Source organism: Stegostoma tigrinum, chromosome 3 (assembly GCF_030684315.1).
Source record: "Stegostoma tigrinum isolate sSteTig4 chromosome 3, sSteTig4.hap1, whole genome shotgun sequence".
Lineage (NCBI taxonomy): Eukaryota > Metazoa > Chordata > Chondrichthyes > Orectolobiformes > Stegostomatidae > Stegostoma > Stegostoma tigrinum.
In genome coordinates, this window is record NC_081356.1 from 1,510,275 (window position 1) to 1,525,504 (window position 15,230).

Sequence of the window (15,230 nt, forward strand, 5' to 3'; positions counted from 1 at the left end):
TGCCTTATAACTCCCTATCATAACACAATACTCAACTCATTTCTGGAGAAAGTGGAAAAACAAAATACACAACATGACTCTGTTGCTATCAGGTAATTCAACTGTGTTGGTCACACTATTTTCAAGCCACAGCATTAATTTTAAGTCATGTTTGAACAGTCAATCACAGGAGCACAGCAAACAGATACATAGCTAGTGGACACCCATTTGTTCAAAGCTGCAGGCGGTCAACAGAGCAGCTCACACGGCAAACATTAAAAATTGTGAATCATCAAACTTAAGATATCCCCAGGTAGTCTGAAGAAGGATCCCAACTCAAAATGTTAGCTTTCCTGCTCCTCTGATGCTGCCTGGGTTGCTGTGTTCCTCCAGCTCTACACTGTGTTATCTCAGACTCCAGCATCGGCAGTTCTTACTACCCAAGGTAGTCTGATATCTTAAGATTTCACTTTACCAGGCAAAAGAAGCATAACTGAAAATTTCGCATCACCCCACATGCCCAGCATACCCATGTAACTGACCCTTGTTAATATCCAGGCCACACATTCTGGTCAGGCATTTTTGTGTGGTTCCACATTTATTTGTGACTAGATGGACAGCAGTGTGGCTCAGTAGTTAGCACTGCTGCTGCACAGCGCCAGGGAACCCCCAGGTTCAGTTGCACCCTCGGGCAACAGTCTGTGTGGAGTCTGCACATTCTCTCGAAGTCTGCGTGCGTTTCCTCTGGGTGCTTCGGTTTCCTCCCAGGCTGGATGGATTGGGCATGGATAGTGCAGAGTGATAGGGTAGGGTGGTGATTCTGGGTGGGATGTTGTTTGGCAGGTCAGCATGGACTTGATGGGCTGAATTGCCTGCATCCACACTGTAGGAATTCCAGATGTTACTTAGTTATGCCAATAATGATAAACAACTGACCGTCCCTCAAACCTTTATTCCACGCAGTAAGCGACACTCTCAGATCTGACACCTTCAGGCAAAATGTAACAATCTCCAACTCTCAGAAGCTAACATGACAACACTGAGAATGTTAGAAGGGCAAAACTAAGTCATATCAGGTTTAATAGAAGAAATAAGCAGGCAGGATAAATTAAGACAGCGGGACAGGAAGAAAACGTAAGAAAAACAGCTAAAATGTTAAAAATGTCCAAGTACAATTTGCAGGAATGTGATTTCACAGTTTCGTTGTTTGCTTTCTAGGTGGGTGAGTGAAATTGCACAGCCAAATAGCTAATATTCAAACCTAATTTTGTGCATTGAATTCAATTCTGAACTTTTACATATGTTCAGTAATTTCTTGATACTCTTGGATAGTTGTCGATGAGCTGCTGTTTTCTGGTGCAAATTATCCATCAGAAACTCATCCTTATTCTTTCCTGCTGCATGACCATCCTGGGATCACACCCCGGGCAGCTTTCCCAAGCCCGACAGGAAACCGTTCCTGTCACATCGCTGACTATTTCCACACTATTGAAAGATTCTGCCCTCTGGTTCAGAGGCAGGAATCCACTCCTATCATGCACAAGGCCTCCTCATTCTGATGACTAATTCTCACCTTTCTGGCACTTGTCTCCAGTGCCATTACAATTCTTCTCAGTATCACATTCAATTCATGCTCTGCCACAATTAAATGCTCTTGGAAGTCCATGTCTCCTAATTGTCCTCACCAATTTCAATCCCTCCTTCTTGGTAAACTAATTTTTACTTTGCATCGAGCTCCAACCTTCTTCCAAGGTGCTTATAACCGAATAAAATATAGTACTCAGTATAATTTAAGGCAGTCTTATCTGTAACGGTTTTGCTGACAATGATCAGCTAAACATGTCCAAGCACAGCAAGCCATTAACTACCTAGTACATTACTCCCCAAGGAAAATTTCCAAGCTTAAAAGAAACAACACCAATTTCAACATTTTAATTAGCCACAAATGTTTACTTTCTTCCCTGCAAGATTGAATTTGGCCTTCAAATCCCCTGGGTGTTTGCATGTGGCATGATTTCAGCTGCTGTTTTTACCTGATTGAGCTCTGTCTTGTCTATACAACAGTAATCATTGAATTTCAAAAAGTAACTTAATGCACATAAAGTACATTGGGATATAATTGGGTACTTTTTACAAATATAACTTCTTTAGTTCTCTTGCACAGATACAAATGGGTCGCAAGTAGTCTCAAAATGCTAAGTCACAATTTTTATATTACATTTGTATATATCGTAATTGAAATTTAATTCCTTGCTTTCTCACTTTTGTTCAGTGCCACTTGCAGTTGATAGCCATCTTCCAAATGAACACTGAAGTGCATACACAAGTACAGCAAAAAACAGAGGGTGTAACTCCGTCAAAGGCAGCACGATTAGATGAAATTCCAATTATCTTGCAAACAGCAGATTCTCCGCCTCATCAAAATTCCCGCAAGGTATTGGTGGGTGAGCAGAGCACAGGACTATACACCAAAAAGCTGGAAAGTGAAAGTTACTCACTATGATGTAAGTCTACCATCATCAGATTTACTCCCAAAATACTTAGCATCTTTAGCAGATAGAGAATAAGCCAGGTCATCCAGAGAAATTCCAGCTTTTATATCTGTGACTAAATTTTTACTTACTTTATATAAGAAGTTTGTCCGTCCCACAGCTCCCAACTTCCCTGTGTAATTCATAAAGAAAATATTTCCTTCTGTTGCACCATAAAACTCGCACATCTTAATGTCACCAAATCGCTCAAGAAATTCTTTCCAGACCTCCGTCCTTATCCCATTTCCTACAGCCATTCGGACCTGGTGATTCTTCTCTCCTTCTACCTGAAAGAAACAAAATAAAAGTTAATGGTGAATATGGTCTAACAAAGTAACAGTAAGAAGGATACTACCACCAACATTTTGTTTTTATTTCATTTTAATATTTGGTCTAGAGGTGAATATGTTTCTTCAGGAGAATTTAATAGTAATAGCATACACACTTTTGTTGAACTAACTTACCTTCTTGTCACTCTTAAAGGAAAGGATTATTTATCAAGTTTAGGATATTGTGTCATCCTTTAGGATGATCCAACAGACTGAACAGTAAGCAAATGGAATTGATTCATTTTACAAAAACTTCATGATCTGGAGATGAGTTAGTCTGCTGAGAACATAGAAAATGGATGACCATACTACTTTTCAATTTACAGCTAATCCAAGGCACTTTTAAATTTAAGTGAAGAAATCAAGTTCAAATTTGTGAATGTAGTTTTAATGTTATATTTGGCTAGATTTAGAATTTACTGTCATTTTATTGAAGACTCTTCTCAAATCTCCGTAACTACAGAATAATTTAAATACTGAAATATTACAAATTGAGAACCTGTTTAATAAATGCAATGAAAGAAAGAATTACCTTTCCCATCATAGGGAATCATTCTTTTAAAGGCTTTGAACTCCAAACAGGCATAAATCAAAATCCACAAAGAGAGGAACAAAAGACACCTTGTAACACAGTTCCTTTAAGAAACTGTTACCATTAATCAGGCTTGTGGCAACACAGAAACACACCAGTTAAATTGAATTGCAAGACAGAGTGTAACCAAATCAAAATGATAGTGCAGTGGTGCAAACATCTGAAAAGTTCCCAAGTGATTACTTCTTCCAACTTTTCTTCAACTCCAAGACAGCTGAATAATGCCATGAGGAATTTTACACCTAAAGCTGGGCACCACTCTGTGTTTAATACCTTGGCTATTACATTCTTCACTGTTTTAAAGCAACATCTCCACATTGAACCTTTTTCCAGTTCATGCATCTTCCACTGTAGCTACTCAGCTCTTCCAATTACTCACATGCATAAGTCTTAATAATGTCTTCTTCCAAGTTATCAGCTTCATATCATCACACTATTCTTTCGGTCTCCTATGTCACCTGGCATACATTCCTCCAGTATCCTTACCCTCAATTGTTTTTATCTTATTGGGGGATAGATACTTCTACTCCAAGAGTAAGTCAGAGGCTGGAAATTTGGCAGTGAGTAACTCATTTCTGGACTACTTTATGTCTGACCACTATTCGCAAAGCACAAGTCAGGAGCGTGATGGAACACTCTCCACTTGCCTGGATGGGTACAGCTTCAATAACACAAGAATGTCAACACCATCCCGAACAAAACAGCCCACTTGACCGGTATGTCATTCATCAGCTTAAGCATTCTCTTCCTCCACCACTGATGCACAGTGGCAGCAGGATGTACCATCTGGAAGATGCACTGCTGCAACTTGCCAAGGGTCCTGGGAGAGCACCCACCAAGGCTGCTATCTCTGTCATCAAGAAGGACAAAGGAAGCAGACAGATTGGAACATCATCCCTGGAGAAGATACCCTCCATGTCACACACCATCCTAACCTGGAGCTACATTGCAGTTCCTTTACTGTTAATGCATTAAGAGCCTGGAACTCCCTTCCTCACAGCATTATGGGTGTACGTGCACCAGATGGATTTCTGCAGTTCAGGACAACACCTCACTACCACCTTCTCCACGGCAGTTAATTTGGGCAACAGATTGTGGCCCGGCCAATGACATCCACGTTCTACGAAAGAATAAAAGAACATTCTACTCAACACTATCCCATATTTAGTCTTATATTTCATAATATTGCACCTGTTCATCTGTACATTGAATTTATTTTGAATCTTTCCCTTTTAAGATCTTCCTACTTTTTCCCCTCAACATAAAATTGCACCTTAAACTTCTCTTAGCACTTTATCAATGCCGGTCTTCAAACCTTTCAGTCTAAGGCATCTTATTCTTCCATATGGCACTGTTTATCAGAATAGAAAAGTCAAATGATGTTTTAAAAAACTGAATAGCATCAAAACTGAGGTCAGTAAGCTCAACATACTAACAACAGACATTTTAAATAAACATAAAACATTGTTAATATCAATATAAGTAGCAAATAGTCACCAAATGAAACATCAGCTGCTAGGAATAAAGTCATTGGAAAGAAGTCAGAGTTAATTATTTTTGTGAGAAGTCACAAAAAAATCAAGGGTTTTGGGGATAAGGCAGGGACAGGATTCTGATTGTGGATGATCAGCCATGATCATAATGAATGGTAGTGCTGGCTTGAAGGGCTGAATGGCCTACTTCTGCACCTATTGTCTATTGTCAAAGAGCAGTTCTGAGTTCTTTTGGCAGAGGAAAGACAAAGATGCTTCAATTTCCTCCCACACCAGCTAACGACACAACTGAAACAGCGTTTGGAAAACTTGCTAAAACCACGGCTCTTTTCTATAATGTTACCTTTGGCTGATTGCACAGGTAGCGGCAGAGCTCTCCTATATATTGAAATACTGTAACATTGTACTCTCGACAGTCATTCCAGAACTGGCTAGCTGAGAATTTCTTCTTCAGCACCAATGTTGCACCTAGATGGACACAAAAATGCACCTTTCAAACATTTGAACAGTATCTATAAAACTGTTCATTCATATTCTGTCACTAACTTTGAGCTTCCATGGCAAATACAGTTGTAAAACAAGGATTTTGGATCAGCAGCAGAACACACACTATACGTATGGATGGGGTGAAACAGTGATGGAGCCATAGAATTTAACTATGTTATTTTCAAGCCTATATTTGGGGTTATCTGATCTCATTAGTTAAGTGTAGCAATTAATACAGCATTGACCCACACCAAACTGAAAATACATTGAAAGGTTGATGAACAGTTCAGGTTGAGACTTATTGTTAAAAATACTAAAGAACTGCAGATGCTAGAAATCACAAATTGCTGGAAAACTTCAGCAACTCCATTCCGATGAAGGGCCATTGGACCAAAATGTTAACTTTGCTTTCTCTCCACAGATGTTTCCAGATCTGATGAGTTTTCCCAGCAATTTGTGTTTGTTTGAGATGCAATGCTTTTTGCCTGCAAGAATGAGGTATCCAATCCAAAAATATTAACCAGTCCTTTATCTTTTCAGGTTTGGAGGTTTTACTTTGAATTCATGTCATTATTTTGGATCATAGTTTGCTTATTCTTTCTTTTCCCTCCCTAACTTACTTCCCTTTCCTCTTCTGAAAATGTTAAATCCTTGCTCAATGGGTAGGAGTTCACTTCAAGTACCTTATCCAAGTTAGCGTTATTTAATGATTATTCAGGAAGGAGTAAGTAAGGTGTATTGGCATATGGATATAATTTTTAATCTCTAACTATGCTGGATTAACAGACCTCAGTCTGAGGAATACTGCAAGTTCTACTTTGCTTATGTATCAAAACTCTTCAGAGAGAAAACATAGCCAACCAACACTTCAATTTCATATTGTTATCCACTCCATCCCACTGAGGACATGACTTTGTTGGGTTCGGTGTCAATGAGACTGCAGACCAAAAATTGAAATGCCGACGATCAGCGAGCTTCCTTCATCCGTACAACTACCCTTTAAAAGTTACGACCTAAGATCCCTTGACAACATTTACCATTTGCAGGGACTCCACAAATAATGACTTTTTAAAAAATCTTACTTATTCTTACGCAACTGATTTACTTTTGATCCAATTTACAATAAAGTTATGGGTTTTTAATATTCATCCAGATCATTAGATTAGACAAGCACCATCTACAAAGTATTGTTATTTGCAATTTATTCACATATTGGCACAATCAAAATTATAAGTAAAAATGGTTAGGAATAGACCCCATATTCTTACATCCTAATGTTTATGTTATTGACAGCACCAAATAAACCTTTGGGAAATGACAAGGCAAAAGAGTAATAGTGAGTAACTTGTTAAGAGGCAGCATGTTTTTCAGGCAGTAATTTAAGAGTCTGGAAGCAAACTTACCAAGCTCAATGCAGCCACAGATACCTAAAAGAGAAGCTGCACCATGATATAAAGGAAGTGGAACATAGATGATGTCATCCTCAGTGAATCCAAAGACCGAAAAGCCAGCACTAGCCCTCAAGGATTGGAGCTGGGTGATTACAGCAGCCTTTGGTAACCCTGGAAAATGTCCAAGATTCGATTTCACATGGCACAAATGGTAAAGAATTAACAATTATGGTAATATTACCGTAATTAAAGGAAAAACTCTTCAAATTGCTAAATTGTGACAAGGCCTACACACATGACATACTACACTTCTTTAACACAAAGACGTCCAAATTTTAATAGACATGACTTTAACTTCCATCTGTTACCAACTTGTATCTGTTCAGATTTGGTTACGGTTACTCAAATTATATTAAAATAAATTTTGTTCATTCACTGGTAGGTCGAGATGCTTTAAAACAGGTTGTTCTTGAGCCACCTTTGGTGAATTACAAAGGTTCAAGTGGTGAAGACATATAAATTAGATCATGTGATCTGATATGGCAGAGAATATGAACGTGGTTGTCGTTATTGTTCCAAGTGATAGAAGTCTTACGTTTGGAAGGCGTTGAAAAGTTGCTACAGTACCTCTCAGAGATGGAAAACAGTGAAGCAATGTTGCACGGCTGTGAGGAGAATGAATGAGTGGATAGCATACTAACCAAGCAGAATACTTTGCCCTGATAGGTGTCAGCATACCTGAGTACTGGTGGAGCTGTACCCATCCAACAAAGTGGTGACTATCCTGGCAGGCTGGGATGGGAATGTTTGAGAGTGGGTTGCAAGTTCTAACAGCTGTTGTCACTTTGGACATCAAGGAGTTGGCAGTATACCACTTTCTGCTTTTAACTTGACTGTGATCATCTGTGCATGAAAATCGCTGTGATACAGCTGTATCTGCTCTCCAATGATGTAAAGTGTGAATTATCCACTACTTTAACGGTGAATTTTGAAGTTAATAGTGCCCTCCTTGGTTTCCTGGAGCTTACCAGGAAAAACAAGATGAAATGGCAGTGGGAGTAGATGGGGCTGAGTAACTGACAAGCTAGTCTCCTTCCAAATGCAGAAATCGGACAACGATTTCCTCGCTTAAATGAGAAGCTTTTGCTAACAGGAGGGCACTATTAACTTCAAAATTCACCGTTAAAGTAGTGGATAATTCACACTTTACATCATTGGAGAGCAGATACAGCTGTATCACAGCGATTTTCAATATATTCCAGGTCATTTCTTGGAGATTTTTGGCTATCTGCTTTTCCCACTTAAGGTTTGGATTAGTATGGGGCCTTCTATACCACTTGACCATTGAGCTCAGGTAAAAAAACAAAGTGAACAGCAACATTAACACGAACTGAACAGCAGAAGCAACTTCCTGCTCACCAACCTGTCCCTCTCAAGGAATGCAGGTCTAGGAAGTGATATCACTGGGGAGCAGGGTTTACAGGCAGAGAAGAAATCTCACAGGGATGATTTAACACAGACAGCTGAGAGTTTCCTGTAAGGTGGCATTCACTATCTCCTGCCAAGATGAAGAGGTAGGCACCCACTACCAGTGGCAAACCACCTCTGTCCTTGCTTTCTTCACCTCTGGCTCCCTGCTGGGATCTCAGTGATACTTGTAGAACTTCACCAGTTGCCCTCCATGTTGACCAGTGTCAGTGTTTATCAGGTGCACAACCAAAGTTTCCTTTAAAATGATGCCTTTCTGTGCAGTCAGCTTCTCAATGCATAGTGCCTTTAATTATTTTTGCAGGCCCTTGTGGTATTTATCACATGACAAAGCTTGCATTGTAACACTGAGGCTGTGTAGCCACACCATCTCAGTTCATTAAGGTAAGAACAGATGGAAACTATTCCAGTCAGTGAAAAGATTAAGAAAACCAGAGGAGGCAGGTTGAAGGTAATTGGCAAAGGAACAATGACAGGATGAGGGAAAATGTTATCACACGGTGAGCATGCAGTCTCATTCAGCTGGCCTCCAATGACAGAAAGATCTTCATTCAGGGTCATATAGATTCCTTCCCTGACTCTGTAATGGAGGCAGGGTTAACCAGACCATTCAAAAGGCCATTTGGTCATTAACTGAAAAGGAAAAACGTGCAGGGCTTTGGGGAATAGCTGGATAGCGACAACGGGTGAATTGCTTTTACAGAGGGCTAGCAAAGATGCACTGTGTTGAATGGCCTCCATCTGTAAACATTCCATGATTCAAAATGCCCATAGAATGCTTCAAGTTTCTCTCTAGCCAGGTCGCTTTAAAGAATTGAGCCGAAGCAGACTGTTGTGGGTCCCGTCCTTCCCAGTTGACCAGAGTAGTGGAAGTCAGATGTTAATCCAGTGACTAGGTTTAAAACAGCTGATTGGCACACTTTAAAAACATGTGGTTTCCACATGCTTTTCTGGATAGTCCTGTGAGCAGTAGGTCAGAAAGTTATAAGTCCAGCCCATTGTCTTTCCTTATTCTTCCTCTCAATGGCGATAATAGATTACCGTACAATCTGCTGCTGTCACACAGCAGACTCTGAAGAAGTAGACAGAAACCAGCTAAACAGGTCTTTGTTTTAGCTGCTGTTTACAATGTGGTGCCTGCTCACTGATGGTTTTCAGCGTTATTGGATCCCACTGTTAAACAGTTAAATAAATTCACCATCATATCTGGCAATTTTAATTTTCCTTATGACTTCAGCAGTGCCTTACAGGAATCACCCAACAAATCTATAAAGGGCACATTCCATTTATGGTTGTATTTCCAACTCCCATCTCCCCCAGAAAATATCTGTGACTTCAAATTTCTAATGAGAACAAAACGTTTCATTCATTAGTGTATATTCAGCTGTAATACATTGTAGTGACCTTGCACTGATGTGTGCTTTCATCCTCACTTTTAACAACTCATTGTTAGCATATTCATGACTACAGAATGTCGAATAGTTTAAACTGCACAACAGCAGTGGAATGGTTCTTATCCAGGAGAGGGGCTGTAGATACGGCTGACCATCACTGCCCGGGCTCATTGACCCAAGAAACCTGTCAATCAGGAAGGTCCAAGGCGGTCAATCGCATACACCATCTCAGTTATTCTGCACAACAGTGATCAATGGTCACTGGCCACGTACTACGGACCAGAATCCTCTGATCCTTCATATCTCATTACTGCACGTTGGCACTGACACGAGGACTGTTCTACTACAGCCTCCTTTACGTCAGACCTTGCTCAAGGCTGACAGCGTGCAAGGTAAGGCAAAGGGCTTAATTCTTTGCCTTCACGCCAAACAGCCTTTCCCAACTCCTCCTTTTCATTGCCATGTGGCGTGTGGCCCTTCCCAACATGTCCTCACCTCATCTGTCCTGCTCCCTCTGGAGGCAAGCAGCTCTGCCAAACTCTTCTTCAAATGATATCAAATGAAGTGATCCTGCCAATCCACTTTCTACCACAGGAGCAACCATGATGTCTTTGAAAGCTTTCCATGATCACCTATTGTCACGATGTGATGGTCAGCCGTATCTACGGCCCCTCTCCTGGATAAGAACCATTCCACTGCTGTTGTGCAGTTTAAACTATTCGACATTCTGTAGTCATGAATATGCTAACAATGAGTTGTTAAAAGTGAGGATGAAAGCACACATCAGTGCAAGGTCACTACAATGTATTACAGCTGAATATACACTAATGAATGAAACGTTTTGTTCTCATTAGGAATTTGAAGTCACAGATATTTTCTGGGGGAGATGGGAGTTGGAAATACAACCATAAATGGAATGTGCCCTTTACTGACTTGTTAGGTGATTCCTGCAAGGCACTGCTGAAGTCATAAGGAAAATAAAATATAAAGACATAATCTCTACTTTGAAGCAAATGTATCTATGGGACTGATCTGTCAAATGAATGGAATAAGGAAAAACCCTGACTGGAACTAAGATGCCCAGGAGGAAATAGTGGGCATTAAATGTAACACAGTGTGTATTGTTACCTCAGGTAGAGGAGCGCTTAGGTATCAATAACATTCCAATGTTCACAATACAATAGTGTTACAGCAGTGAAAGAGAGTGAGTTTGAAAAAGAGTATGTGAAGAACAGTTGTGTGAGAGAATGAAAGAGTGGATGAGAGAGAGACGGGGAGAGAGAGAGAGGAGTGAGAGAGAGGGGGAGAGAGCATGGCAGACAGAGACAAATAGGGAGACTGACAGAGTGAGCGAGTGTGGGGAAGGGGGGGGGGGGGGTGAGTCTACCTCCACAGCTCCCTGTGGCAAGGATTTCCAAAACTCACAACCCACTGAGAGAAGAAATTCTTCCTCATCTCAGTCTTACATTGGCACCCCTTTATTCTGAGATTATGCCCTCTGGTCCCAGACTCTCCCCTGAAGGAAAACTTCCTCTCAGTATTTACCCTGTCAAGCTCCTTAAGAATCCTAAGTGCTTCAAAGAGAATAACTCTCATTCATCTAAATTGCAAAGGCCAATCTGTTTAGCCTCGGCTCCTAAGGCAATCCCTCCAAACGAGGGATCATCCGAATGAACCTTCTCTAACTGCCTCCAATTAAATAACACTTAAATTTGTTGGTGTCTCAACAAATGCTGCACAACCTGTTGAGAATGTCCTTCATTTTCTCCTTATGTTTCAGATTTCCAACATGTGTACTTTCTTCTCCTATTTTGTATACGTAATGTTGGGCATTTGTAAGCATGGTTATAAAATGTGAGGCTGGACGAACACAGCAGGCCAAGCAGCATCTCAGGAGCACAAAAGCTGACGTTTCGGGCCTAGACCCTTCATCAGAGAGGGGGATGGGGGGAGGGAACTGGAATAAATAGGGAGAGAGGGGGAGGCGGACCGAAGATGGAGAGTAAAGAAGATAGGTGGAGAGGGTGTAGGTGGGGAGGTAGGGAGGGGATAGGTCAGTCCAGGGAAGACGGACAGGTCAAGGAGGTGGGATGAGGTTAGTAGGTAGCTGGGGGTGCGGCTTGGGGTGGGAGGAAGGGATGGGTGAGAGGAAGAACCGGTTAGGGAGGCAGAGACAGGTTGGACTGGTTTTGGGATGCAGTGGGTGGGGGGGGGAAGAGCTGGGCTGGTTGTGTGGTGCAGTGGGGGGTGGGGACGAGCTGGGCTGGTTGAGGGATGCAGTAGGGGAAGGGGAGATTTTGAAACTGGTGAAGCCCACATTGATACCATATGGCTGCAGGGTTCCCAGGCGGAATATGAGTTGCTGTTCCTGCAACCTTCGGGTGGCATCATTGTGGCAGTGCAGGAGGCCCATGATGGACATGTCATCAAGAGAATGGGAGGGGGAGTGGAAATGGTTTGCGACTGGGAGGTGCAGTTGTTTTTTGCGAACTGAGCGGAGGTGTTCTGCAAAGCGGTCCCCAAGCCTCCGCTTGATTTCCCCAATGTAGAGGAAGCCGCACCGGGTACAGTGGATGCAGTATACCACATTGGCAGATGTGCAGGTGAACCTCTGCTTGATGTGGAATGTCATCTTGGGGCCTGGGATGGGGGTGAGGGAGGAGGTGTGGGGACAAGTGTAGCATTTCCTGCGGTTGCAGGGGAAGGTGCCGGGTGTGGTGGGGTTGGAGGGCAGTGTGGAGCGAACAAGGGAGTCACGGAGAGAGTGGTCTCTCCGGAAAGCAGACAGGGGAGGGGATGGAAAAATGTCTTGGGTGGTGGGGTCGGATTGTAAATGGCGGAAGTGTCGGAGGATAATGCGTTGTATCCGGAGGTTGGTAGGGTGGTGTGTGAGAACGAGGGGGATCCTCTTGGGGCGGTTGTGGCGGGGGCGGGGTGTGAGGGATGTGTCGCGGGAAATGCGGGACACGCGGTCAAGGGCGTTCTCGATCACCGTGGGGGGAAAGTTGCGGCCCTTAAAGAACTTGGACATCTGGGATGTGCGGGAGTGGAATGTCTTGTCGTGGGAGCAGATGCGGCGGAGGCGGAGGAATTGGGAATAGGGGATGGAATTTTTGCAGGAGGGTGGGTGGGAGGAGGTGTATTCTAGGTAGCTGTGGGAGTCGGTGGGCTTGAAATGGACATCAGTTACAAGCTGGTTGCCTGAGATGGAGACTGAGAGGTCCAGGAAGGTGAGGGATGTGCTGGAGATGGCCCAGGTGAACTGAAGGTTGGGGTGGAAGGTGTTGGTGAAGTGGATGAACTGTTCGAGCTCCTCTGGGGAGCAAGAGGCGGCGCCGATACAGTCATCAATGTACCGGAGGAAGAGGTGGGGTTTGGGGCCTGTGTAGGTGCGGAAGAGGGACTGTTCCACGTAACCTACAAAGAGGCAGGCATAGCTGGGGCCCATGCGGGTGCCCATGGCCACCCCCTTAGTCTGTAGGAAGTGGGAGGAGTCAAAAGAGAAGTTGTTGAGTGTGAGGACGGGTTCAGCTAGGCGGATGAGAGTGTCGGTGGAGGGGGACTGGTCGGGCCTGCGGGACAGGAAGAAACGGAGGGCCTTGAGGCCATCTCCATGCGGAATGCAGGTGTACACGGACTGGACGTCCATGGTGAATATGAGGTGTTGGGGGCCAGGGAATTGGAAGTCCTGGAGGAGGTGGAGGGCGTGGGTGGTGTCACGGACGTAGGTGGGGAGTTCCTGGACCAAAGGGGAGAAAATGGAGTCCAGATAGGTGGAGAGGAGTTCGGTGGGGCAGGAGCAGGCTGAGACGATGGGTCGACCAGGGCAGGCAGGTTTGTGGATTTTGGGAAGGAGATAGAAACGGGCCGTGCGGGGTTGGGGAACAATGAGGTTGGAGGCTGTGGGTGGGAGGTCCCCTGAGGTGATGAGGTCGTGAATGGTGTTGGAGATGATGGTTTGGTGCTCGGGTGTGGGGTTATGATCGAGGAGGCGGTAGGAGGTGGTGTCGGAGAGTTGGCGTCTGGCCTCGGCGATGTAGAGGTCAGTGCGCCATACTACCACTGCGCCACCCTGTGTCTGCGGGTTTGATGGTGAGGTTGGGGTTGGAGCGGAGGGAGCGGAGGGCAGCCCGTTCTGCGGGGGAGAGGTTGGAGTGGGTGAGAGGGGTGGAGAGGTTGAGGCGGTTGATGTCTCGACGGCAGTTGGAGATGAAGAGGTCGAGGGAGGGTAGGACGCCTGGGGGTGGTGTCCATGAGGAGGACTTGTGTTGGAAGCGGGTGAAGGGGTCAGTGGAAGGAGGGTTAGGTCCCGGTTTGAGAAGTAGGCATGGAGGCGAAGACGGCGGAAAAACTGCTCTATGTCCTCACACTCAACAACTTCTCTTTTGACTCCTCCCACTTCCTACAGACTAAGGGGGTGGCCATGGGCACCCGCATGGGCCCCAGCTATGCCTGCCTCTTTGTAGGTTACGTGGAACAGTCCCTCTTCCGCACCTACACAGGCCCCAAACCCCACCTCTTCCTCCGGTACATTGATGACTGTATCGGCGCCGCCTCTTGCTCCCCAGAGGAGCTCGAACAGTTCATCCACTTCACCAACACCTTCCACCCCAACCTTCAGTTCACCTGGGCCATCTCCAGCACATCCCTCACCTTCCTGGACCTCTCAGTCTCCATCTCAGGCAACCAGCTTGTAACTGATGTCCATTTCAAGCCCACCGACTCCCACAGCTACCTAGAATACACCTCCTCCCACCCACCCTCCTGCAAAAATTCCATCCCCTATTCCCAATTCCTCCGCCTCCGCCGCATCTGCTCCCACGACAAGACATTCCACTCCCGCACATCCCAGATGTCCAAGTTCTTCAAGGACCGCAACTTTCCCCCCACGGTGATCGAGAACGCCCTTGACCGCGTGTCCCGCGACACATCCCTCACACCCCGCCCCCGCCACAACCGCCCTAAGAGGATCCCCCTCGTTCTCACACACCACCCTACCAACCTCCGGATACAACGCATTATCCTCCGACACTTCCGCCATTTACAATCCGACCCCACCACCCAAGACATTTTTCCATCCCCTCCCCTGTCTGCTTTCCGGAGAGACCACTCTCTCCGTGACTCCCTTGTTCGCTCCACACTGCCCTCCAACCCCACCACACCCGGCACCTTCCCCTGCAACCGCAGGAAATGCTACACTTGTCCCCACACCTCCTCCCTCACTCCCATCCCAGGCCCCAAGATGACATTCCACATCAAGCAGAGGTTCACCTGCACATCTGCCAATGTGGTATACTGCATCCACTGTACCCGGTGCGGCTTGCTCTACATTGGGGAAACCAAGCGGAGGCTTGGGGACCGCTTTGCAGAACACCTCCGCTCAGTTCGCAAAAAACAACTGCACCTCCCAGTCGCAAACCATTTCCACTCCCCCTCCCATTCTCTTGATGACATGTCCATCATGGGCCTCCTGCACTGCCACAATGATGCCACCCGAAGGTTGCAGGAACAGCAACTCATATTCCGCCTGGGAACCCTGCAGCCATA

At 44.7% G+C, this 15,230-nt stretch overlaps 1 protein-coding gene across 2 annotated transcripts in view; it reads right to left on the reverse strand.

Annotated features, from left to right (window-relative positions):
* LOC125450678 (long-chain fatty acid transport protein 6-like) overlaps window positions 1-15,230 on the reverse strand; it is a 54,297-nt gene that overhangs the window by 19,365 nt on the left and 19,702 nt on the right. For both annotated transcript variants that reach the window (XM_059642686.1, XM_059642682.1), the window contains exons 3-5: window positions 6,814-6,972; window positions 5,268-5,392; window positions 2,603-2,797 (exon numbers count right to left, since the gene is read on the reverse strand). In XM_059642686.1, the coding sequence (XP_059498669.1) occupies window positions 2,603-2,797; window positions 5,268-5,392; window positions 6,814-6,972 (479 nt within the window). The remainder of the gene's footprint in view (window positions 1-2,602; window positions 2,798-5,267; window positions 5,393-6,813; window positions 6,973-15,230) is intronic.